This window comes from Anabas testudineus, chromosome 9 (assembly GCF_900324465.2).
Source record: "Anabas testudineus chromosome 9, fAnaTes1.2, whole genome shotgun sequence".
Classification (NCBI taxonomy): domain Eukaryota; kingdom Metazoa; phylum Chordata; class Actinopteri; order Anabantiformes; family Anabantidae; genus Anabas; species Anabas testudineus.
Window position 1 is genome coordinate 24,044,964 of NC_046618.1, and position 27,188 is coordinate 24,072,151.

At 41.0% G+C, this 27,188-nt stretch overlaps 2 protein-coding genes across 6 annotated transcripts in view; one reads left to right on the plus strand and one right to left on the minus strand.

Moving 5' to 3' along the window:
* prdm6 (PR domain containing 6) overlaps positions 1-27,188 on the minus strand; it is a 106,652-nt gene that overhangs the window by 40,523 nt on the left and 38,941 nt on the right. The window lies entirely within an intron of this gene.
* On the plus strand, positions 488-23,687 carry LOC113150613 (reticulocyte-binding protein 2 homolog a-like). 3 transcript variants are annotated; one of them, XM_026343185.1, is made up of 4 exons: positions 14,192-14,425; positions 14,494-14,577; positions 19,748-20,661; positions 21,041-23,687. In XM_026343185.1, the coding sequence occupies exons 3-4, from the start codon at positions 20,634-20,636 to the stop codon at positions 23,362-23,364; spliced, it is 2,352 nt and encodes a 783-aa protein (XP_026198970.1). In that variant the 5' UTR covers positions 14,192-14,425; positions 14,494-14,577; positions 19,748-20,633; the 3' UTR covers positions 23,365-23,687. The 3 variants fall into 3 exon arrangements, with proteins under 3 accessions (XP_026198972.1, XP_026198970.1, XP_026198971.1); XM_026343187.1 differs by lacking the exons at positions 14,192-14,425; positions 14,494-14,577 and adding an exon at positions 488-610 and having other exon boundaries at positions 20,616-20,661; XM_026343186.1 differs by lacking the exon at positions 14,192-14,425 and having other exon boundaries at positions 14,435-14,577.

The window sequence follows — 27,188 nt, forward strand, 5'->3', positions numbered from 1 at the left end:
TTTTTACTTTAACAGCACAATGTTAGAGTGTGTTTTGATGAACATCACATTAGTTTAAAAACACAAAACTAATACAATTCAAATACAGCTGAAGTAAACGGACAAAGTTTTTTTATTTCTATGAAACATAAATAATAATGATATAGAGTTTACTAGTGTAAACTTGACAAGGCCTATTAACAGTAAAAAGGAGAAAAAATAAACTAAGGACTTTCTCACTTCCCCTATAATTACCTCCAAATTGTGTAAGTCTGTTTTGTAATAATTCTTTAATTTCTATTTTGACATGAATTGATTTATTAGATTGACTGTTACAGTTATAGTTCTACAGAACAAATCTGCTGCCACTGTTGACACATTTACTGTGACATGAAATTATTTATCTTTATACGTGCGTGGGAGGAATGTTTGAAATTCCTGCTGTGGGTAAGTATTAATTAGTTTCACCTATAAAAAGCACCTAAACGTCTGTCCTGTGATTGTAGTTTCTACTGTTGTCAAACCGGTACAGAGCCCTACCCCCTAACCTTGACGGAAAAGCCTCTGAAGAGCTGACGATGTAAAGTGAAATACTTTCATTTCTTGAGCCTTAAGGAAAAACGTCTCGCCCGTGAGTACACTTACATATATATTAAAATTGAATGATTTAATCTTCAGTTACTTATCCATTCTCTCATGTGTCAACTGTTTAGACCTTGTGGACCACTGATGGACAAGAATAACAGATTGTAGTTATTAAAGTCATTGCACTACACAGTTGATGACAAATGTATACTATGAAAACAAAATGAACTAAAATAACTAAAATACACTAAACCTGTGTTCAATATAAAGCGTCTATGGGGAAGTATCAGGGGGAATTGAAAGTTGGTGGTAAAATACACCTAGGCCAGAATTCTGACAACTAAATCCAGGCATGTATTCTATCAGAACACTAGTTACACCCAGATTTTGGTTGGTTTTGTGTTTGTATGATTATGGTTACAGCACAAAATCTGTTCAGTGGGCATACAATATTTGGTGGTGTGTATTTAAGTTTGGTTCAAGGAAATCCTTAACCAACTGCTTGGTGCTTTGCCAACTGCAACACTTTAGGAAAGACCAATAGCAGCTGATAGCAGCTACTATGACAAGTACAGCTGCTCACACAGCTATAACACAGGTATCTACACAATGTCATACTCAACAGGGATATAAATGTTTTTCTAGTCAATGTTAAACTCAAGCTCTGACTCCATTTATGAATAACTGAGCAATGATCAGTCTCTTGAGTCCTTACCCTCAGTGTCACACATTACATATTCATAAGGTTACACCTCTTAGGTGTAAGGTTACAGTCAGTACTCCCACATTCCTTTGTTGTATTATTTAATGCTGTGGTTTTACTACAATTGACAGTGCAGTTACCCTTTGATTTAACCGATATAATTTTAGGTTAAAGTTTGTGTATATAATGCTGCATGTAATATTACACATAACCAATGAAAGAACAGACCATTTAACTACAGTTCTTTCCTGCGTAGTGTGTCAGAAACAGGAAAACTGTGACATCGTAACATGTGCTATTACAGAAAGATGATTACATTTTCACATAACTCTGTGTTTGATATTCCCAACTGTTTTAAGTTTATTATTGATCCATCAGCATATCTAGCTAAAACTGATTAAAATATTCTTCTCAGATCTTCCAAATAAATTGCCTTACAATAAATTCTAAAGTTAAAATATTGAGCAGACAATAGTGGCCATATTAAAATTATATAGTGGGTTTTAAAAAATATTATAATGTAATTTCCAGTGCACATATGTATTTCAGTGTTTGTTTTTGTGTGTGTGTGTGTCTGTGTGTGTGTATATGTGTGTGTGTGTGTGTGTGTGTGTGTGTGTGTGTGTGTTTGTACTTACTACATAGTGAGAACCAGCTCGGGTTTTTAACCAACAAAGTGAGAACATTTTTGGGGAGTGAGGACATTTTAGCCGGTCCTCGCTTCTTTTGTATTAAAATTGATCCCTAAACCCACCCTCTCTTTTTTAGACAAAGTCCTCACTTCAGTCCCAAGTTGAGATTTTTATACCTGTCTGTTCACACGCTTTTGCTCTAGAGCGACCCATATCGTCAAAAACGTGATATTACACCTATTATGTAACTCTGTGCCGCTTTTGCTCTAGGGCGACCCCTATGGCCCAATGTGATATTACACCTAGTATGTAATTCTGTGCTACTAAGGTGAGCTTAGAGGTATAGCCATATATATAGCTTTTAACATGTTAATAAGCCTTGTGTATTCAAATTTAACTCACTTCTGTATCCCTAAAAGCCTGAACAGTGTCATCAAAACTGTCATTCTTTAAAGAGAGAAAGTGTTATTTGTTATCAAGATTTAAAAATAAAATTAATTCCAGAGGGAATTTGTTTTGTCTTGTTACAGTTACACTCAATTCAGACAGAAAAAAAAGGAACTACAACCAGAAAGATTCACACCAACACAAATACAAAATGGCATCAATAGAAAAAAGACAAAATATACACAAAATATGTAAAGATGGATGGAAATATGTCAATAATTATAAATCTAGGTAAAATGCTAACAAATATGATAAATAAATGAATATGAATAAACAATGTGTGATATATGAATAAATATTGATTCTGATGATAGTTCACCTCCATCTTACAGAAGGGGTAGGAGTTTTACAGGAGTTCTATGGCCACAGACAAAAAGGATCTCCCGTGGCACACTTCATGTTGATCAGTTTCTGGCTGAATGTGCTCTATGTCCAGAAGCACACTGCTGTGAGTCAGAAGGATTGTCCAGGATTGAAAAGAGGTTGGACAGCATACTGCTCTCAATTACAACAAATAGAGGGTCCAGCTCCACATCTAGATTAATTATTTCAACCTGTTAGTGTCTGCCACCTACATTTTTCTGCACAGCAGACCACTATATGTTTGCTTCACATCAATTTTATTGTAATAGTAAGACCCCATGTTGATGTGATAAAAGAGTGTCAACGACAATGGAAGAAAAGGTGTTCAAGGCGGAGATGAGATCAGCGATGCTGTACAGCTTTGAGACAGTGGCTCTGAAGAGAAGACAGGAGGCAGAGCTTGAGGTAGCTACTGGCACTCATGTGGTCTACATTGTATAACAAAATGGCCTTTGCCTTTGTATTTGACATGTCATTAAACTTGCTAAGCTGCAGATTCATTCATTTTGTCAAATGTAGTCATAGTGATTAACAATGTGCATCGTACATGGTTAATAAAAAAACATGGAGAGGGCGGAACTTCCAAGAAGCCCCTCTGTCTATAATACAGATCGCAAAAGTCTTAATAGACAACATCATTACACATATAATTAAAATGGTGATGTCCGCCTTGGCACAACATGCTCTAGTTCTTGGCGTGGAGAGGAAAACTTCCTTTTAATGGAAGAAACCTCTCGAAAGAAAGAAAAGAGAGAGAGATTATTTGTTTAATCTGTAACTATACTAACTGTATAGTTATTGAATGTTGTATACTACTGTATATGTAGTGTGTAGTGCTTGTCTATAATTAAAGAACAGTGTTTATATTGGCCTGTACTGAGAGCCACAAACACCTGGAACCAAATTCCTTGTGTCTGTCAATATACTTACGAATAAACCTTGATTCTGCATCTGCTCATGATTAAAAGGCAACGAAATCTTTTACTTTGAAATTAATGAGTTTCCGGTGCCGTGCTTTTATTTTGTACCACTTCCTGTTGCAGAGCTATTTACGGGCAGCTACTTGACAAAACAAATTCGCTAGCTCCAGGACACAGCTAAACGCTAGATTAACTCTGAATATGTGATATCATCATAGTATAATAGCAGAGTCGGTATCAGAACAAATCATATCGGAGGTATAAGTGTAATTGCACACAAAACTTAGAATACACATCCGCTCTCGCTGTCTCTCTTATGCGCATGCGCGCTCCGTAGACTACGGTGCACATCAGTAGCGCAGCATTGTTCCAGGTGTTGTCATAGTGTTAATTAAACATACGTCTTGTGTCAGAGTGGATGATAATAAAAATCAATTAGTGCGTTTCGCTGTGGCTGCTACAAATGTTGAGACACGGAGATGTCTGCATATTAAGATCTGGAAAGTAGGTTATATAAGTTCACCAATCATGTCTTCACCTGTAGCGCAGGTGAAGACATGATTGGGAACTGATGTAAATGCCGTCGCAGACCGTTATATATAGGACAACAAGACACAAACCTTTCTCTGTTATGGTGTAAAATATCCGAGCGCATGTAGACGCATTTCTGTCGGCGACGGGACATTTGTAAACGGGAAATTACTAGTTATTAATCTTTTGCACTCTCGCGATCTAAAAAAGAAAAAAGCAGATGGCTTATTAATTGCAATTGTAATTTTGTCGGTACCTAACTGTGAGTTTATGTGATGACCATCAGTTGTATACTTTTTTTAATTATGTTTATTAGCGGCGAGTCAATACCTAGACCGCGTTTTCATAGTTAGATTTATGTTCATCCCCTGCCTTTGTCTTTGACAAGTCATTAAACTTGCTAAGCTGCAGATTAATTCATTTTGTCAAATGTAGTCATAGTGATTAACAATGTGCATCGTACATGGTTAATAATAAACATGGAGAGGGCGGAACTCTGCCTATAATACAGAACGCAAAGATCTTAATAGACAACATCATAACACATAAAATTAAAACGGTGATACGATGTGATTATGCTGATCAAGCTGAATTCGCTAATAGTTTTACAATTTCACATCTGTGTGTGAAAAGCGGAGGGCACCGTCAGTGTGACGTAGTGCTGTGGGTGCGTTCGGCTCCTGTTTGGACAGTCCGCCGTAACTGGGCTGCATTCCATTTCAAATCGCGGCAAATCTATGTCAATTACAACGGTATCAAACACTTTCTGTAAATAGTGAATCTGTCTGCAAAATTTAAAAGTTGCATATTTATTAGGTTTCCAGGAAGAGTAAACGCATGTCTGAAGATATATAATGAAGAATGAGTTGATCTAAATTTACCTCTGAATTTATTTATAATATCATGATATGATATGATAACATGAAATTATATTTCCCAGGATCTATTAATGAAAAAATTTAAAAAGTTTTCAACCCAAATACACCATAGTGGAGTAGTAACAAACATGTCGACAATCTGTTATTTAATTATGATATACATTTGAATTAATCTTAGTAAATCATTTAAATTCTTATAAAATCATAATAGCTTTAGCCAATCACATATTTACTATATTTGATAGTTGCCTATATTGTTGGTGCACTTCCTGGACTATTGATTTCTTCTGATATTGAAACGCTAAAAAAACATTGCCGCTGCAAGAGTGAACTGGATGAATGCTCCTAAGTATTTTGTCCAAGTGAAAGACTATTTGAATGCAATTTTTTAAGAGTGGGTCTGTAACAGTGTGTTGGCTAGAGAGAGGAGAAACAGTTGATCAACATTAAGTGCTCCACAGAGAACCACAGGAGATCCCTTTTGCGTGTGGCCATCAATCTGTACTGTTTGCTGTTCCTTTTATTTCAACTGTAACAGGAATAACATGTCATCCTGGGATTAATGATTTTTTAAAATTCAATTCAATTAAATTTTATTTGTAGAGCGCTTTTTACAATTGGCATTGTCGCAAAGCAGCTTTACACAACCAAAGAACAGTACATGAACAGTAAATGTGTAAGAATCATAAATACATACATGATTCACTGGTTTAAACAGATTTTCTTTAACCATTATTCCATTCTATGCATTTCCCATAGAAATTAAGTCAATATATTCACTATCCCTCCTCTGCAGATGTCCAAACCATCTCAGTCTGGCCTCTCTGACTTTGTTGATAACGCAGGCAACGTGAGCCATCCCTCTGATGTGCTCGTTCCTTATTCTGTCTAACCTGGTCACTCCTAAGGAGAACCTCAACATCTTCATCTCTGCTACCTCCATCTCAGCCTCTTGTCTCTTTCTCACTGCTACCGTCTCTAACCCATAGAGCAGAGCTGGTCTCACCACTGTAATGTACACCTTTCCTTTGAGTCTTGCTGACACTCTTCTGTCACACAATACTCCTGACACTTTCCTCCACCCGCTCCAACCTGCCTGCACTCGCCTCTTTACCTCTTTTCCACACTCCAATCCTGAACTACTCTGACGTACTTCTCTGCAACTCCCGACAACCTCATACAGTACCACAGCTCCTCCCTCGGCACCCTGTCATACGCCTTCTTTAAATCTACAAAGACACAATGCAGCTCCTTCTGACCATCTCTGTACTTTTCCATCAACGTTATCAAAGCAAAAACAGCATCAGTGGTGCTCTTACGGGGCATGAAACCATACTGCTGCTCACAAATCTCCACCTTCTTCCTAAGCCTGGCTTCCACTACTCTTTCCCACAGCTTCATTGTGTGGCTCATCAACTTTATTCCTCTATAGTTGCTGCAGTTCTGCGTGTCACCCTTGTTCTTAAAGATCGGAACCAGAACACTTCTCCTCCATTCCTCAGGCATCTTCTCACTCTCTAGAATCCTATTGAACAAACTGGTTAGAAACTCCACTGCTGTCTCTCCTAAGCACTTCCACACCTCCACAGGTACGTCATCAGGACCAACAGCCTTTCCACTCTTCATCCTTTTCAGAGCCTTCCTCACCTCATCCTTTCCAATCTCTGCTATTTCCTGCTCCACAACATCAACATCTTCCTCTCTTCTTTCCCTGTCATTTTCCTCGTTCATCAGCTCCTCAAAATACTCCTTCCATCTTTTCTGCACACTCTCCTGGGTTGTTAGCACCTTTCCATCTCTGTCCTTAATCACCCCTACGTGTTACACATCCTTCCCATCTCTATCCCTCTGTCTAGCTAGCCTGTACAAGTCCTTCTCTCCTTCCTTTGTGTCTAACCTGCCACCTCTCTCTTCACTCTACACTGCACTTCCTTGTGCTCCTGTCTACTTTCCTCAGTCCTTTCTACATCCCACTCTTTTAGCCAACCTCTTCCTCTGGATGCATTCCTGTACTTCCTCATTCCACCACCAAGTGTTTTTACCTTCTTTCCTCTTTCCAGATGACACACCTAGCACCTTCCTACCTGTTTCCCTGATAACCTCTGCTGTAGTTTCCCAGTCATCTGGAAGCTCATCCTGACCACCAAGAACCTGTCTCAACTTCTGCTTGATTTCCTCGCAAGTTTCTTCATTCTTTAGCTTCCACCACTTGGTCATCTTTAATAATACAAAGACACGCAACTGTCAACAGCCTATGTCAGATGTTTTGGAGATAAAGTGAAAGGCCAGATTGAGGTGCTTTGGACATGCTCTGAGGAGAGATTGAGAACATTTGGATGCAATGTTGGAGCTGCCAGGCAGGAGGTCTAAAGAAAGACCAAAGAGGAGATATATGGATGTAGTGAGAGAGGACATGAAGTTCATTGGTGTAAAAGAAAAGAATGCAGTGTTGGAGGTGTATTATAGTAATGCCATAAGAATTAAAAAAAGAATCATCCTATTGTTATTATTTCACCTGTAAACCATACTTTTGATCACTGCACTGCCAAATTTTTGTGCTGGGGTGTCTTTGGGTGTTTGGTCACAAACATTTCCCATCCGCTGTAATAGAGCTGGATAGGATCTGTAGTTGTTTTGTAGTTTAATTATTTTTTTTTCCATTTTATTTTATGGAATAGATGGTTTGCCCTGCAGTAATGCTTTAAAACTGGAAGACTCTCTGTGAGTTTCATGATCACTGATGGACTGACATGACTGCATCACCAACCACATAGACTTCCATGTATTACACATGTACCACAGAGGACAATTCTGCCTCCCTTCCTCTTCACCTATGTAGCTAAGAAACAGGTGAAATAATAACAATAGGATGATTCTTTTTTTTAATTCTTATGGCATTACTATAATACACCTCCAACACTGCATTCTTTTCTTTTACACCAATGAACTTCATGTCCTCTCTCACTACATCCATATATCTCCTCTTTGGTCTTTCTTTAGACCTTCTGCCTGGCAGCTCCAACATTGCATCCAAATGTTCTCAATCTCTCCTCAGAGCATGTCCAAAGCACCTCAATCTGGCCTTTAACTTTCAGAGCTGGATAGGATCTGTAGTTGTTTTGTAGTTTAATTATTTTTTTTTTCCATTTTATTTTATGGAATAGATGGTGCAATATTAATAGTTAATTAAGAAACACATTAAGAAGTGGAGCTGTAAGAGTGGAAGTGTGAAATGTAGATGCCATAAAGTCTGTCAGTTTGGTTTGTGTGACTCCTGCCTGTCCCAGAACTTTCACAGAACAGCCTCTGCTACTAGGCAGAAGTTTGCCCCCCTCGCCCCACAGACTGAATGGCCCATTAGCCAATTATCCAATCAGAGCGCTCCGTGAGTTAGCAGCAAGGTGGAAAGTTCAGCTTGGAGCAGAAGTGCAGCTCTTACAGTCTGCATGAAACCTGAGACTTTGAATTCAAAAATAAGCTCTGAGAATGTTCTACATAAGATTTTCTACATAACATTGGATTAGGGATGTAAATATTTTTTTAAATTCTATTTTCTTTTTCTTTTTCTTTATGTAACATCTCGTGTAAATCTGTAGTGATAGTTAATTATCACATGCATTAAGAAGTGGAGCTGTAAGAGTGGAAGTGTGAAACGTAAATCCCTCAAAGTCTGATACTGATTTTGAAGTTTGGTTTGTGACTCCTGCCTGTCCCAGAACCTTCACACAACAGCCCCTGTTACTAGGCAGAAGTTTGCTCCCCCCCCTCCCGTCCCCCCACAGACTGAATGGCCCATTAGCCAATTATCCAATCAGAGCGCTCCGTGAGTTAGCAGCCAGGTGCGAACTTTAACTTGGAGCAGACGAGCAGCGAGTGTGAGAGCGGAGACTGGAGACTGGAGTGATGGAGACCGGAGAGATGGAGACTGGAGAGATGGAGAGATTTAACAAAAGAACTGGAAATTTACGGACTCACCACGATAAATGTGAACGAAGATTTGAGAAAGCTCAGGTATGTACTTTTGGTTTATTGATACTAGAAACATGATGTTAAGATAAATGCTGTGCGCTTATTTGAGGCCTTATAGCGGCTTTGTGTTGTTGTGTTGTGTGATAGCAGACAAAACTGTTAAATGATTATTCTTCTGTATATATATTTTTAAACAACGTTGAAATATTAACATTACGTCGCGGACATAACGAGAGCTAGCTTGAACGGTGACGCACGGTGAAATGCGTTGAATCAGAAAGGGAACGGTAAAACTGTCGAGGCCCGGGTGGTTTTTAATTTAAGACGAGAAAACTGAATTAAATTTATAAAAAGTAGTTATAACAGATAGTGGTGTATCAGACCGCAGTTTATTTGTTGTCACCCTCCACGGTTGGGCCCGCATGTGAACCGGGGATTAATCGTCAGGTTTAGCTGCCATAACGTGACATACAGTTTTACGGCCATTGTTACCTTTAACGTCTGTTGTTATAAAGTAGTAGTACTAGTAAATTGCGGTGAAAAGATAAAAATGGCTGTGTGGTCAGGCAGTGGTGCATTTTAACAGCAGACGACAGTGTCCGTCATGGCCTGTCTGAGATTATCCAACCTTTAATGTTACAGTCTAATGATGACAGAAGAAGGCTGGTGGACAAAGTCGTTACAGTACGTAGGCAGTAGCCATGAGGAGGCCCTGTGAGATAATAACATGCTGTACATGGCCACACAAGTAATAAGTTACAAAGTGCTTTACAAGAGAGACAAAAAAAAAAAAACATCACGTGTTTAATGTGGTTTAGTTCAGGGACAACTTGTAACGGCAGCATATTGCTGTCAGACGTAGACTCAGACTATTATCTGAGTTACAGTGAAATCTGCTTTATAGTAGAAAATATGAGAGTGTTTTGTTCAGATTGCTGTTGGACTGAATTAAAATGAAAGCTGAAACGACGACACAGCAATAGTCTAGATTAATAAAGCATAAGCATTATCTTTACCATAAGCTCCTACCTCCTATTCACAATTCATGTCGCAGTCTAATAGTAGTAAGCTGCAGAGAAAAACCGAATCACCTGTGACACATAGATGCAATGTGTGGGAATCAGTGTATTTTATTATTTAGCTCAGTGTATAAATAGACCTTGTAACTCAAGGTTGCTTTGTTATAATTTTTTGCAAAAAAGTTGCATGTGCTAATTAAGCTGATACATATTGTTCATTGCCAATATGTGTTCCCTTGTCATGTAACGTGTAGTGTTTGACAATGCACAATTTATAGTATCTAATGTCACACTGTAAGCCATAAAAACAGTAATTGCAAAAAAAGACAAATGAAGGGATTTCAACAGTAATTTGCTCATCCTCCCAGAGTCTGGGCAAAGCCATTAACCAGCTTTAGGTGTGGTTATCTTTAGGGCAATACCTCTATGGTTACTGGTTCATTACTAAATTATTCTTTAAAGTATAATTCTTAAAAGAAAAGTACCACTTAGAACATGATTAGAACTTATTTATGAACTAAATATAACTAAATTAAAGCTATAATGTCCACTTCTGCATAGTCACTATAAACATCATAATGCTTGGTTGCACTGATTCCTCCTGTCCTGTCATCCTGATTCTGCTGTTGTTGCCACCACTGCCTGAATGTTCCACTGTTAAAAGAGTTCATTTGGCTCAGAATCTACTCTTACAAAAGACTTCCAGCTCTTAAAATTCTTTGGGTGGAAAAAAATAACCAATTGTGCTACGTACAGTTTATTTTCTTCCTAAAATGTAATTATCTGATAGTATGATCAGAGCTGTTTGTGTAAACCTTTCTGCAAGAGTGCAAATGTATCAATATTGCTTTTTTTGCATGCTTGTTCAAAGGGTGGTGGTTACTGTCCTGTTTTAATGCATATAAAGCAAGCATGGTTATTGTCAACACAGTGTCCAAATTGTCTTCACTTAAAACGTCAGGTTTTATTTGTGTAGTTTTGAATATAAATTTGTTTTGGTTGGTAAATAATTTGATTTCTAACTTATTTTTCAAGGAGGATTTATCCAGCCAACATGAGGAAATGGAACCAGAGTTACTATCATCAAGCAACAGTGGCTCTGATGAAGATTACCACCCCTCTCAATCACCCACAGAATCCTCTGATGAAGGTGAGGTGGTCCCAGAAAGGTCGGGGTCCTCAGGCCACAGTGATATAGAAAAAGTCTTTCCCTCATCTAGTGAGCATGAGGTCATAAAGGGCCAAAGAACAAAAACGTCAAATCAGACAGCTGAGCAATCAAAAAGAAGGAAGAAAAATAACCCACAAATAACTGTGAAATCAAGCAAAAAAAAAGATGGCAGAAGAGTCTGGGACAAAGCCCACTATTGTCTATATTGTAAAGAGGCCAATCTGAAGATAGCTAGACATTTGGAAAGAAAACACAAGGATGAAACTGATGTTGCCCATGCCTTCAGTTTCCCACCTGGCTCCAAACAAAGAAAGACTCAGACTCCCTTCGCAATAAGGGTGACTGGCAACATAATGTTAAGGTTTTAGAAGAAGGAGATGGTGAGATAGTGACATGGAAACAGCCGTCTAAGAAGGTTTCTGTGAAAGACTACTTACCATGCCAACATTGCTATGCAATGTTCAAGAGGACTGAACTGTGGAGACATGAGAAGTCCTGTAGGAACAGGAAAGGTGAAACCGAGAAAGGGAACAGAAGAAGGGTACAAAAAGCTTCCTCACAACTCATGCCAATGACAGAATCATCTGAAGGAATTCAAACAATCATTCATACTATGCAGCAAGATCATGTAACATTTCACATCAGAAGTGATGAAATGATATGCACATATGGAGAGTCACTATTTGCAAAAAAGGGCCGTGAACAGTCTCAACACAGGTACATTGCACAAAAGCTGAGAGAATTGGGACGATTGGTGTTGGCTGCCAAAGAAATTGACAAAAGCATGAAAAGTCTCAAAGAGATGTGTGATCCAACAAAATTTGAGCTGGTAATTAAAGCTACCAGGAAGGTGTCAAACTTCAGTGCACAAACCACTGAATATGGAAAACCATCTACTGCAGTGAAAATTGGATTTTCTCTTAAAGGGGCAACAGAAGCATGGATTGGACGTTGTTTGATGACATCAGATATTTTAGGTGAGAAGAAAGCAAAGAAGTTCAAGGAGTTGCTGGAGAATTCTTGGTCCAGTTATGTGTCAGCTAATGCTCATAGCACAATAGAACAACGGAGGTGGAACATTCAAGAGTGTGTACCTTTGACAGAGGATGTTATTACTCTGCAGAACTACTTGAGAAAAATTGAGGATGAGGCAAAAGCAGAATTAAGCAAGCATGCAAGCACAGCAGCATACAAAATGTTAAGTGAGAGTCTACTTGCCCAAATAATAGTGTTTAATAAGAAGCGAGAAGGAGAAGCATCACGTTTAACATTGGAGACTTATCAAAAAGCAGACACTGGCCCTGTGAATAAAGACATTTATGAGACCCTGACACCTGTGGAAAAACAACTGAGCCATAGGCTGACACGGATAGTGACACGTGGAAAGAGAGGAAGAAAAGTGCCCATTCTTCTCCTTGAGCGCACAAAGTCCTCTCTTGATTTCCTTATCAAAAAACGAAGTCAAGTTGGCGTAACTGAGGAAAATCCATTTTTATTTGCCAGGATTGGCACAGCAACCAACATTCGTGGCTGTGACTGTCTAAGGAAGTATGCTGCAGAGAGCAAAGTCAGCAACCCAGAGCTCCTTAGGTCAACAAAGTTAAGAAAGCATGTTGCTACCTTATGCCAGCTTTTGGACCTTGATAATCAAGAACTGGAGCAAGTAGCTCGTTTTATGGGACATGACATAAGAGTCCACTGTGATTATTATCGTCAAACGGACAAAACGTTTCAGGTGGCCAAGATTGGAAAACTTCTCTTTGCAATGGAGCATGGAGCTGGGTTGCTTAAAGGGAAGAGCCTGAAGACACTGGACTCTGTGGTCTTTGGTGTGTTCATTTTTAATTTTCAGTTTTTAGTGTTTTTTCTGTATCATCATATGTTTAATTAACAGATCCATCAGACTGTGTGCATTTTTGCAAGAGTAATATGTCTTCTATGTGATACATTTCTAATGCTTCCTGTTGTGCACGTCCACATATGTAAAGGACATGACAAGGGTTCACCAACAGTTGAAGAGGGAGAGACATCAGTTGCAGACAGACTGCCAGGTAAGGTACTTGGATTAAAAAACATCTTGTGAGAGAAGTAGATGAGACTCAATGTTTATAATTTTGCAAGTAGGCTAGGCATATTCAGTGAACGTTTTTCCATGCTAATGTATGCTGTTTCAACAGACGCAGAACAGCCAAGTCCATCTTCTGCCTGTCAGCAGATGACTTTATCTCACAGACAAGACAATGAAGTGTCATCATCTCCTTGTCGTACTGAAGGAGGTAAGTCCTAGAAACGTAAAGAAAATGTAAAGTAATTGGTATCAATTTTCTTAGATGTAGTTTAGCAGTTTCACTCTACTAAACTGATCTTTCACAGGAGAGCAGGGACAAACCCCCACAATACCACCTGTTGAGGGGCAGAAAAAGACAGCCAAAAGAAAGCATTGTGAAGATGTGATTTGTGAAGCTGGGGTAAGTAAAGCAGAGGTGATTAATATTTCTGAAAACAAATTTACTTTGGGCATAGTTGTTCTATTAGAAGCTTTTTTTAAAAAGTGGTGTAATTACAATGGATTTGAAATGTCACTGCTAGGTATCCCGTAAAGCACATTTCCTTTGCTGTATCAACCTTACTCAGCATATCTGGAGTGCAGTGGCTCTCTTTTCACACTTTTTCAACATAAAGGGTTGTAGTTTTAAAAAGGTAGTGTCTCCCAAAGCACACTTAACAGCATACCAGTGGAGCCACACTAGTATCTATAGTAGTCATTTGGGTTGCTGAAAAAGTTTTAAGCTGCAAATACACTTTTACTGCTTACGAGATATTAATTTCAGGTTCTTTACTAAACCAACTAGAATCTCATCATGTGAACACAAAACCACTCTTTTCACACTTTTTCAACATAAAGGGTTGTAGTTTTGAAAAGGTAGTGTCTCACAAAGCACACTCAACAGCATACCAGTGGAGCCACACTAGTATCTGTTTTTTTTTTTTCCTGCTGCAGTAATTTAACAGTACAGTTATCCTGTCAGAGAGCTAAATAACTCAGGACCAAAGTTTAAACAGTACTGTAAGATTGTTGAACATTTTGTGATTTGTGTTTATCAGATGAAGAGGAAAGTCCACGGGAAACTACAAAACATGCCATTAAGAGGCAAAAAAAGATTTCAACGAAACAGAAGTATGATGCCGATGATAATGATGACGACGATTATGACGATGATGATAAAGGTGAGTCACAAGTGTTCTCAATTTCCGTATTAGTATTGTTACTGTACTAGTTATATTTTCTTTCTCAGATAAAGAGGAGCATCAGTCTTCCACAAGACTCCCTCTCAAGAGGGAAAAAATGCCTGCACGCAGAAGAGTACGCAATGACACTGGTAAGATGAATTTCTGTCCCTCTCTCCTCTGTCGTCTGTCTCTCTCCCTCTCTCCTCTCTGTCGTCTGTCTCTCTCCCTCTCCTCTCTGTCGTCTGTCTCTCTCCCTCTCTCCTCTCTGTCGTCTGTATCTCTCTCTCTGTCGTCTCTGTCTCTCCTCTCTGTCGTCTGTCTCTCTCCCTCTCTCCTCTCTGTCGTCTGTCTCTCTCCCTCTCCTCTCTGTCGTCTGTCTCTCTCCCTCTCTCCTCTCTGTCGTCTGTATCTCTCTCTCTGTCGTCTCTATCTCTCCTCTCTGTCGTCTGTCTCTCTCCCTCTCTCCTCTCTGTCGTCTGTCTCTCTCCCTCTCCTCTCTGTCGTCTGTCTCTCTCCCTCTCTCCTCTCTGTCGTCTGTATCTCTCTCTCTGTCGTCTCTATCTCTCCTCTCTGTTGTCTGTCTCTCTCCCTCTCTCCTCTCTGTCGTCTGTATCTCTCTCTCTGTCGTCTCTATCTCTCCTCTCTGTCGTCTGTCTCTCTCCCTCTCTCCTCGCTGTCGTCTCTATCTCTCCTCTCTGTCGTCTGTCTCGCCCTCTCTCCTCTCTGTCGTCTCTATCCTCCTCTCTGTCGTCTGTCTCTCCCTCCTCCTATCTGTTGTCTCTATCCTCCTCCTGTCGTCTGTCTCTCTCCCTCTCTGTCCCTCCTCCTCGTTGTCTGTCTCTCTCCCTCTCTCCTCTCTGTCGTCTGTATCTCTCTCTCTGTCGTCTCTATCTCTCCTCTCTGTTGTCTCTCTCTCCCCTCTCCTCCTTCTGTCGTCTCTATCTCCCTCTCTGTCGTCTGTCTCTCTCCCTCTCTCCTCTGTCGTCTGTCTCTCTCCCTCTCTCCTCTGTTGTCTGTATCTCTCCTCTCTGTCGTCTGTCTCTCTCCCCTCTCTCCTCTGTCGTCTGTCTCTCTCCCTCTCTCCTCTGTTGTCTGTCTCTCTCTCTCTCCTCTCTGTCGTCTGTCTCTCTCCCTCTCGCCTCTCTGTCGTCTGTCTCTCTCCCTCTCTGTCGTCTGTCTCTTTCTCTCTCTCCTCTCTGTCCCTCTCCTCTCTGTTGTCTGTATCTCTCTCTCTCCTCTCTCTCCCTCTCTCCTCTGTCATCTGTCTCTCTCCCTCTCTGTCCCTCTCCTCTCTGTCGTCTGTCTCTTTCTCTCTCTCCTCTCTGTTGTCTGTATCTCTCTCTCTCCTCTCTGTCGTCTGTCTCTCTCCCTCTCTGTCCCTCTCCTCTCTGTCGTCTGTCTCTTTCTCTCTCTCCTCTCTGTCCCTCTCCTCTCTGTTGTCTGTATCTCTCTCCTCTCTGTCCCTCTCCTCTCTGTTGTCTGTATCTCTCTCTCTCCTCTCTGTCGTCTGTCTCTCTCTCCTCTCTGTCTCTCTCCTCTCTGTTGTCTGTATCTCTCTCTCCTCTCTGTCGTCTGTCTCTCTCCCTCTCTCCTCTGTGTCGTCTGTCTCTCTCCCTCTCTGTCCCTCTCCTCTCTGTCGTCTGTCTCTTTCTCTCTCTGCTCTCTGTCCCTCTCCTCTCTGTTGTCTGTATCTCTCTCTCCTCTCTGTTGTCTGTATCTCTCTCTCCTCTCTGTCGTCTGTCTCTCTCCCTCTCTCCTCTCTGTCGTCTGTCTCTCTCCCTCTCTGTCCCTCTCCTCTCTGTCGTCTGTCTCTCTCCCTCTCTCCTCTCTGTCGTCTGTCTCTCTCCCTCTCTGTCCCTCTCCTCTCTGTCGTCTGTCTCTCTCTCCTCTCTGTCGTCTGTCTCTTTCTCTCTCTCCTCTCTGTCCCTCTCCTCTCTGTTGTCTGTATCTCTCTCTCTCTCTGTCGTCTGTCTCTCTCCCTCTCTCCTCTGTTGTCTGTATCTCTCTCTCTCCTCTCTGTCGTCTGTCTCTCTCTCCTCTCTGTCGTCTGTCCCTCTCTCCTCTGTGTCGTCTGTCTCTCTCTCCTCTCTGTTGTCTGTATCTCTCTCTCCTCTCTGTCGTCTGTCTCTCTCCCTCTCTCCTCTGTTGTCTGTATCTCTCTCTCCTCTCTGTCGTCTGTCTCTCTCCCTCTCTGTCCCTCTCTCCTCTCTGTCGTCTGTCTCTCTCCCTCTCTCCTCTGTTGTCTGTATCTCTCTCTCCTCTCTGTCGTCTGTCTCTCTCTCTCTCCGTTGTCTGTCTCTCTCCCTCTCTCCTCTCTGTCGTCTGTCTCTCTCCCTCTCTCCTCTGTTGTCTGTATCTCTCCCTCTCCTCTCTGTCGTCTGTCTCTTTCTCTCTCTCCTCTCTGTCCCTCTCCTCTCTGTCGTCTGTCCCTCTCCTCTCTGTTGTCTGTATCTCTCTCTCCTCTCTGTCGTCTGTCTCTCTCCCTCTCTCCTCTGTGTCGTCTGTCTCTCTCCCTCTCTGTCCCTCTCCTCTCTGTCGTCTGTCTCTCTCCCTCTCTCCTCTGTGTCGTCTGTCTCTCTCCCTCTCTGTCCCTCTCCTCTCTGTTGTCTGTATCTCTCTCTCCTCTCTGTCGTCTGTCTCTCTCCCTCTCTCCTCTCTGTCGTCTGTCTCTCTCTCTCTGTCGTCTCTATCTCTCCTCTCTGTTGTCTGTCTCTCTCCCTCTCTCCTCTCTGTCGTCTGTATCTCTCTCTCTGTCGTCTCTATCTCTCCTCTCTGTCGTCTGTCTCTCTCCCTCTCTCCTCTCTGTCGTCTCTATCTCTCCTCTCTGTCGTCTGTCTCTCTCCCTCTCTCCTCTCTGTCGTCTCTATCTCTCCTCTCTGTCGTCTGTCTCTCTCCCTCTCTCCTCTCTGTTGTCTCTATCTCTCCTCTCTGTCGTCTGTCTCTCTCCCTCTCTGTCCCTCTCTCCTCTCTGTTGTCTGTCTCTCTCCCTCTCTCCTCTCTGTCGTCTGTATCTCTCTCTCTGTCGTCTCTATCTCTCCTCTCTGTTGTCTGTCTCTCTCCCTCTCTCCTCTCTGTCGTCTCTATCTCTCCTCTCTGTCGTCTGTCTCTCTCCCTCTCTCCTCTGTCGTCTGTCTCTCTCCCTCTCTCCTCTGTTGTCTGTATCTCTCCTCTCTGTCGTCTGTCTCTCTCCCTCTCTCCTCTGTCGTCTGTCTCTCTCCCTCTCTCCTCTGTTGTCTGTATCTCTCTCTCTCCTCTCTGTCGTCTGTCTCTCTCCCTCTCTCCTCTCTGTCGTCTGTCTCTCTCTCCTCTCTGTCGTCTGTCTCTTTCTCTCTCTCCTCTCTGTCCCTCTCCTCTCTGTTGTCTGTATCTCTCTCTCTCCTCTCTCTCCCTCTCTCCTCTGTCGTCTGTCTCTCTCCCTCTCTGTCCCTCTCCTCTCTGTCGTCTGTCTCTTCTCTCTCTCCTCTCTGTTGTCTGTATCTCTCTCTCCTCTCTGTCGTCTGTCTCTCTCCCTCTCTGTCCCTCTCCTCTCTGTCGTCTGTCTCTTTCTCTCTCTCCTCTCTGTCCCTCTCCTCTCTGTTGTCTGTATCTCTCTCCTCTCTGTCCCTCTCCTCTCTGTTGTCTGTATCTCTCTCTCCTCTCTGTCGTCTGTCTCTCTCTCCTCTCTGTCCCTCTCCTCTCTGTTGTCTGTATCTCTCTCTCCTCTCTGTCGTCTGTCTCTCTCCCTCTCTCCTCTGTGTCGTCTGTCTCTCTCCCTCTCTGTCCCTCTCCTCTCTGTCGTCTGTCTCTTTCTCTCTCTCCTCTCTGTCCCTCTCCTCTCTGTTGTCTGTATCTCTCTCTCCTCTCTGTTGTCTGTATCTCTCTCTCCTCTCTGTCGTCTGTCTCTCTCCCTCTCTCCTCTGTGTCGTCTGTCTCTCTCCCTCTCTGTCCCTCTCCTCTCTGTCGTCTGTCTCTCTCCCTCTCTCCTCTCTGTCGTCTGTCTCTCTCCCTCTCTGTCCCTCTCCTCTCTGTCGTCTGTCTCTCTCTCCTCTCTGTCGTCTGTCTCTTTCTCTCTCTCCTCTCTGTCCCTCTCCTCTCTGTTGTCTGTATCTCTCTCTCTCTCTGTCGTCTGTCTCTCTCCCTCTCTCCACTGTTGTCTGTATCTCTCTCTCTCCTCTCTGTCGTCTGTCTCTCTCTCCTCTCTGTCGTCTGTCCCTCTCTCCTCTGTGTCGTCTGTCTCTCTCTCCTCTCTGTTGTCTGTATCTCTCTCTCCTCTCTGTCGTCTGTCTCTCTCCCTCTCTCCTCTGTTGTCTGTATCTCTCTCTCCTCTCTGTCGTCTGTCTCTCTCCCTCTCTGTCCCTCTCTCCTCTCTGTCGTCTGTCTCTCTCCCTCTCTCCTCTGTTGTCTGTATCTCTCTCTCCTCTCTGTCGTCTGTCTCTCTCTCTCTCCGTTGTCTGTCTCTCTCCCTCTCTCCTCTCTGTCGTCTGTCTCTCTCCCTCTCTCCTCTGTTGTCTGTATCTCTCCCTCTCCTCTCTGTCGTCTGTCTCTTTCTCTCTCTCCTCTCTGTCCCTCTCCTCTCTGTCGTCTGTCCCTCTCCTCTCTGTTGTCTGTATCTCTCTCTCCTCTCTGTCGTCTGTCTCTCTCCCTCTCTCCTCTGTGTCGTCTGTCTCTCTCCCTCTCTGTCCCTCTCCTCTCTGTCGTCTGTCTCTCTCCCTCTCTCCTCTGTGTCATCTGTCTCTCTCCCTCTCTGTCCCTCTCCTCTCTGTTGTCTGTATCTCTCTCTCCTCTCTGTCGTCTGTCTCTTTCTCTCTCTCCTCTCTGTCCCTCTCCTCTCTGTTGTCTGTATCTCTCTCTCCTCTCTGTCGTCTGTCTCTCTCCCTCTCTCCTCTCTGTCGTCTGTCTCTTTCTCTCTCTCCTCTCTGTCCCTCTCCTCTCTGTTGTCTGTATCTCTCTCTCTCTCTGTCGTCTGTCTCTCTCCCTCTCTTCTCTTCTAACCCTAACCCTAACCCTAAAACTAATGATTTCAAGTTTCTAAAGGGAGGAATTGAGAGATGATAGGATGACCTGACCATAGCGGTAAACTCCTACTACTACTATAACTCTTACACTTATCACATTCATGTTAGGAATTATAATCAACATTTAAATAAGGACCATGTAGCTAAAAAGTATGGGACTATCACTAAAGACGCAGACCACAGCCTCTGGTTTTCTCCTGAGGTGGTCACATTTTAGCTTTAGGGACAACAGCTTGTTCCGATCAGTGATGACAGCTTCACCTCAGCTCTTTAGCAGGACACTCTGCAACTTTGCATCTAACTTGGTTTGTTTTTTGGTTCATAGGATCCAAAATGAAAGGAAAAAGACCCTGGAGTGAGGAGGAAAGGACTGCAGTCCAAAGAAGCATGGCGAAATTTGTGGCGTTGAGGAGGGTGCCAGCCAAAGAAGACTGCCTTCTCTGTATTGGGAAAGAATCTCCAGTCCTGAGCACCAGGACTTGGAAAGACGTGAAGTACTATGTGTACAATGAAATCATCAAAATCAAAAGGAAGCTGTCATTTTAAATTTCTTAGCAGCAAATGGGTAAATACGTTGTTACTTGGTGTTAAATATTTCCTATTGGTTTCTTTGTTTCTTATGTTTGTTTATTGTAATTCAATATGTACTTATAATGAAGTACACTTCTGCACTTGGCTTGAAGAGTTTTAAGTGGATCCAGTTGCACAAAAATCTGTCTTGGTGCTAAGGACTGTACTGCATATTTAGAAGTTTGCACTTCTGATGTTACTTCTGAAGTTATCAGGAATAAAAAACATTGTAATGATGATTACAATTCGTTGTAACATGTTACATTTGTAATTGTTTATTTTATAATACACATTCACACACATACATATATGTACATACACAAACACAAATTTGTATAGACCATTCTCACAGCCGTAACAGTATACTGACCGTACAGTTTAACTCAGGAGCCCCGCCCGGTCCTCAAACAGATGGTTAGAAACTTTTTTTGTAAAACATGGTGATCAGAGTTATCTAATGGGGTGTGTTGGTTAAGATTGCCATCTAGTGCCTAGAAATGTTATTTTGGGGTTAACAGGAGTAGTAGAAATGCCGGTTCTCACTTTGTCGGCCTTTCCACTCAGTCCTCACTTTGCAGCATGTACAGGACTGTGTGTGTGTGTGTGTGTGTGTGTGTGTGCAGCTTTGGCGGTGTGAAAATATGGCATCATCAGTGAAGGCAACACGTGGTGAGTTAAGCATCCTGCAAACCAGACCAAAAGATCACTTCGGCCTGGGTTTGTGGACCTTTGATTCTCATGTGTCATCAGCAGTTTGTTCAAATACTGATGACACATAAATATCCAATAAGTTCTGTTTAAGCAATCCACTTGTCAATTGAAAAAGTTTACATCCCAATGTAAAATATTAATAGTATTTTAGGACAGGATTTTACTTTTACAAAGTTATGTCAGAGGCAACAATTTTATCATCACATTACAAATATGCCTTAATCTTTTTAGAGCTATTTAATGAATCACTACCCAAAATACATAAATGATTAACAAGATAATGAGCTACAGAAAAGCAATTATAGTAGCGCTTAACAATGTTTTTTGTTTTCTACAGCATCTGAACTCAGGATTGTGGTGTTTGGGAAGAGTGACAGCGAAAAGACAACACTAAGCAACTTCATTAGAAGAGAAAAGCAAACAAATAAAAAAATATCAAGGAAATATAGTGTCCGTGGAGAGTGGAAGAGAATACCAGTGACAGTAACAATAACACCTGATGTTTTTGTTCTTAATGTACAAAAACAGAGGCACGAGATAAAGATGTGTGTTGCTCAGTGTCCCCCAGGACCGAATGTTCTGCTCCTTTTAGTGAACCCTTCTGACTTCGCTGAGGAAGACAGACATACACTGCAGTCTCTCTTGAGCTTGTTTGGTGCAGATGCTTTCAAATATTCAATGGTCATCATAACACACAAAGACGAGGTAAAAAACTCAGCAGTGGATAATATCATTCAAGACTGCGGAAAAAGGCAGTACAGAGTTAACTTTGATAAAAAAGATCTTCCTGAACATGATCATCAAACAATGATGGAAATGATGGAACAAATTGTGAGTGACAACAGGGGGGGACATCTAAACTGTACTGAAGGGGCTGAGCCAAAAGAGGCACCTCAATGTGACAAATCAAAACCTCCACTGCACAACAACATCAAGGACAAGCAGCACATCCCTAGATCATTAGATACTGTGAAAAAACCCATGGAACTCGGAGGCTTCACAAAAGAAATGATTCCTAAGCCTTGTACGACTAAGGTCTCAAGACATAAACCTCATCTAAAAGTGCCAAATTTAAAAAAACAAAGCACAGATCGTCTCAGGATAGTACTGATTGGCAAGACAGGCAGTGGAAAAAGTGCCACTGCAAACACCATTCTCGGGAAAGAATGCTTTCACTCCAAAGTCAGCATAAAGTCAGTGACCAAGCTTTGCAAGAGGGAAGAAGGAGAGATTGATGGGCGGCCAGTTGCTGTGGTCGACACCCCAGGCTTGTTTGACACGACTCTGTCCAATGATGAAGTTAAACAGGAGCTTGTGAAATGCATCAGCTTGTTGTCCCCAGGACCTCATGTGATCTTATTGGTGCTGTCAATCGGTCGCTTAACACAGGAGGAAAAAGACACCGTTGAACTGATCAAGAACTTTTTTGGACAGAAGTCAGAAGACTTCATAATTGTTGTCTTCACCAGAGGTGATGACCTTAAAAATCAATCAATAGAGAGTTTCATAGAGGAAGACAGTGAAGACTATGTCAAACAATTGACATCTAAATGTGGAGGAAGATACCTGGTTTTTAATAACAATGACCAGAACAATCGTTCTCAAGTTAGCCAACTGTTGACCAAGATTGACACTATGGTGAGGGAAAATGGTGGTTGCTACTACACCTCAGCAATGTTCAAAGAAGCTGAGGCAGCTATACAAAAGGAAATGGAGAGGATACTAACGGAGAAGGAGGAAGAAGTAATCCGACTGAAGAGAGAAGTTGAAAGAAAACATGAAGAAACAATACGAGACAACATGAAAAAAACTGAAAAAGAAAGAGCAGAAAGAGACAGGGTACTCAAGGAAATGGAGGAACATATTAACAATAAGCAGATGAATAAGAAAAAAACTGAGGAAAAAAGAGCTGAGGTGGAAAGGAAGAGAAAAGGGCAAGACGAAATTCAGCGAAAGCAGTGGGAACAAAAAATTTTAAATTTGGAAGAAAAACTTAAAACTGAATCACAAAGAAAGACAACTGAAAGCAAAAAGTTAATGCAGACAATGGAAGAAATTAAAAAAGAACGGGAGACTTGGGAGAAGGAACGAAAAGAATGGTGGGAGAAACAACATCAAGATCAACTGAAACAACAGGAGGAGCAAGCACAACTGCAAAAGCTCAAAGAAAAATATGAGAAAGAAAAGCAGGAAAATGAACTCAGAAGAAAAGAAGAGGATCAAATCAGAAGAGAACAGGACGAAAAAGAATGGAAAGAATTGCAAGAAAACTTCCAAAAGACAGTGGAAGATATGAAGACAAAGAGTGAAGAGGACGCCAGAAAGCAAGCAGAAGAATTCAACGAGTTTAGACAAAAATATACAACAGACTTTGCAGCTCTGACGGAAAAGCATTACAAGGAAATAGAGAACATGAAGGGAAAGCAACAAAAAAACACAGACTTCATGATAAAACAATTGACCATGAACAAAGCATATCAAATAGAATTTGACTGCTTGAAGAGAAAACAAGAGGAAGAAATGCATGAGCTTAAACAGAATCTCCATATACAGAGTAAAGATATTGATGAACTAAAGAAAGCACACGAGGAAGAAATAAATAACTGGATACAGGAACACGTAAAGAAAGCCACAGCAAACAAGACTTGCAGCATTTTATGAGATGAACTCTCACAATGCAATATTCACAATAGAATATGTGATTGTTTTTGGTAATTCAAAAACTGATCTAAAGTATAATCGTACTCTGATAATTATGTAGATTTAAGGGAAGACATGGACTGGGATTTTTCTGATCTGTGTTTGTAAAGGGACTTTTGGTGATTGTGCTGGGAGGCATGCGTTACCATGGAACATCACTGTTTATAGCTTTTGGTTACCTCTTTATATTCTATGTTTGTTTTTGTTTTACTTTTGAAGTGTTTTTACTTTGCTGCTGTGGCACCTGAATATCCCTTTCAGAGGATCAGTAAAGTGCATTAAAAACCAAATCAAAGTCTTTTTTTTTTTATTATTATATATTAAATACATTCAGCTGTGTACAAGATTCGCTGTCCTCTCCAGTAGTCAGCTGTAAGCCCCAAGTCTTTTCCAGACAACAGATAAACAACAAATACAACAAAAAACAAAAACAAACTCAGTTTAACAAGGCTGCCAGTCTAGCTACTGTTCAGAATTGTTTAATACCAACACCTTAACCAGTTCTTGAAGAATAGATATTTTTTTATTTTATAAAGTTCATAAATCTAATTTAATAAAAAAGAAGTTACACAATCAAGCAGTTTCAAACATTAAAATAATATACCTATTTAGCACAGTGTAGTTAAACTTACCACCAGTTAGACTTAAACACTTTAGTTGTTTAAGCATCTTGATATTTATCCACTCAAAGCAGTTTTACAACATAAAATAAACCATGAAACCAGCAGGTACACGTGTCCACATTTGTATCAACATACATGCAATAAATATGGGTGTGTATTAGATAGATGAGCTGCATAAAAAAAAGAAGAAATAATTTATCTTTATTATTTTACTATCTTACTACTTACCATCTACTATCAAGAATTGATGATTTAAATAAAGCTGGAAAGGGTTATAAAGTGATTTCAAAGACTTTAGTCAGAATTTTCATTTCCGCAATAACACTGTGAAGATGCTTCAGTGGTGATGCTGATGTTATGTTGCAAAGAGGGACAGAGTTTGTTTTATGTCTAATACAGAAAACATGCTATTAGTTAACTAGGTTTAACAAGGCTAAAAATCTAGCCATGCCAGGGCTTTGTACTGATAAAATGACAATAATTTGAACTTCAATACAGGTTCCTGAAAAATAGATTTTTATTATTATTATTATTTTATCATGCAGTCATTACTACTCATTGATAAGCTTCTATTGTTGATGTAAATTGCCCCTGGGAGATGGAGGGTGTTAGAGTGCAAGTGTATGTGCACATACTGCAACTAGTGCAAGTTAGTATTTAATTGATTAGCCCCAAAAGTAATGCTACCTATTAGTTAATATTGGGGAGAACAGGGATTAGCATGGACTGGTCTGAAGCTAAGCAGCTCCATATGCAGCAAACTGTGTTACAGTGTACTCTGGCACGTGTCCATCATGTCCAGCATTGAGTATTTTCCATCCTGGCCCCCGTCCACAACAACATTAACACCACCAGGGGGTGTTGTGCCTTATCAGTGTGTAGTGCCAAGCAAGAAAGTGTACGTGTGTGTCTGCATGTTTGTAAAGAAACAAAGAATGCAGGTGCTTAGAGAAAGTTGGGCTTTGTCAACACACAAGATAGTTTCTAGTTATTAAGATTAGATTAGATAGATACTTTATCAATCCCAGAAGGAAAATTCTGGTTTTGCAGTAGCCATTACACAGAAAAACTTACCTGTACATAGTCAGAAGGTACAGAAACAGAAACAAATTGCACCTTAAGTTGCACATGGTTGTCAAAAACAAAACTGGCAACTATTAACCATTCTGTGCAGTTGTATGTTGAGAGTATTGTGCAATACAGAGGCAATATATGCGGCAATGCATATAATACAATATAAAAAGTAATGAATATGTCACCAGCTAGTTTGGATAGGTTGGAGCAGAACTCTCCGTTCTCTGAACATAGTCATTGTGCAGGATGCTGTTGGCAGGATTCACTTGCATTTCCAGTCCAATCTGTTGTCTACGTAAACACTTAGGTATTTGTAACCCTCCACTACCTCTACTTCCTCTCCTAAAATGAAAGCAGTGTTTAAACAACCATCTCTTTTGTCTTTGTCACACTCAAGATCAGGTTATTGTTTCCACACCACTTTACAAACAGTCCACTAGGCCTGTGTACTGGTGCCTCCTCGCCACCAATGTTGCACCCCCTGACTGCAGAGTTGTCTGAGAACTTTTGCAGATAACAGGACTTAGTATTTTACTGAAATTTGGAAGTGTACAAACTGAAGAGAAAAGGTAAGAGGACAGTCCCCTGTTGTGCCCCTGTGCTCCTGATCACCTGCTCTGATTCTCAACCTTGCAGCCTACAAACCGTGGTCTATTAGGTAGTCGGTATGCCAGGAAGCTGTGGGGGAGTCAGCAAGCATCTTCAGGAGCTTCTCTCTCAGCGGGACAGACCGGATTGTATTAAAGGCAGTGGAAAAGTCAAAAAAATGTACCGGGAGAGGAAGGTGATGGTGAGATCCCATTTTCCATGGTGTCCCCAATGATGTGTGTGGTTTGGTGGCAGTCTATTATATTCACTGCCGGATTATTATGTAAAACCAATGCAATTTGTATTCTGAGGTTCAAATAAAACTAAAAGACTTTTTACTATAAACACTTTGGTGGTGACACCTGCTTCTACCCTATGCCAGGGCAGCTCATGCCAAATAAGAACTACTCCTTCATGAAAAATAAAACAACAGCACACATGATTGGATTAAAAAAAATTGTACTGCACACGGGACAACATCTAAAGCTTTCGCCACATTCAGCACCGATATTGGTTCATAAAGCAGGGAAGTCAAAACACATAATTTTGGTGGCTTGGGGAAGCAAAGCATTCACCAAAATCATATAAATGCTTTCCCCTAGGTTGAGCTTCCCTCTTGAATTTTACATCTATTACAGAGTTTATTAGAACAGAGTCTCACCAATAATCTCTCCTCATTCCACATGTAATCAGGGATTTTCCAAAAGTCAAGTCCACAGTTTTATCTGTTGCTTCTAGCTGTATCTAGAATTATTCCTCTAAGTTTATTATATTTATTATATATATATATGCCATCACTTCGTAAATCTGTGTGAACTACTCCAAAGTGAGAGCTTCTGTGCGCATTTCTGCAGATGCCTTAAAAGCAGTAGTTTTAATAGTTATAGATGGTTATTAATCGTCCTGGTACAGAGTCAAAATTAGACAAAAAATACGCAAATGATATATGCACGTTTCTGAATTGACTTCTCTAATCACTAACAACAATAACACAACATGGACAGTCAGTGTAACAGTGGAGATATGTGACTGACTGGTATAACCAGAAAACAGTAAACTTGTTCCTCCAGATATTTGCAGCATGAAGTAAGTGTTTCAGTGTAAGTGAATAAATGTACTTCTCTTAACAGAGGAACAGTTCTTTAGCCACTATTTTAATAGGCCATCTTGATTAACTGGTCAGACCATGGATCTTAGACAAGTCTGAGAAAACAGAAAAGCAGGCTTAAATCCCGACTTGGACTCCAGTCCAAGGTCCTACTTCGTCAAGTTTAATAAAGTAAATAAAGGCTAGTCACCACAGTAAATAAAAGTAAATTAAGTCAAGTCCAACATACTCCAAAAAAATTCAACTCAGCTCAAGTTTTTGTCTTTGATTTTTGTTTCTGTCAAGTGCATTCCTAAACCTATAGTACCTACATTAAACTCATATATGACTCCCCAATGCATGTAGGTATACACTAAGTATGTTAGGAGTTCAATGCATTGTTTTTCCTCGCT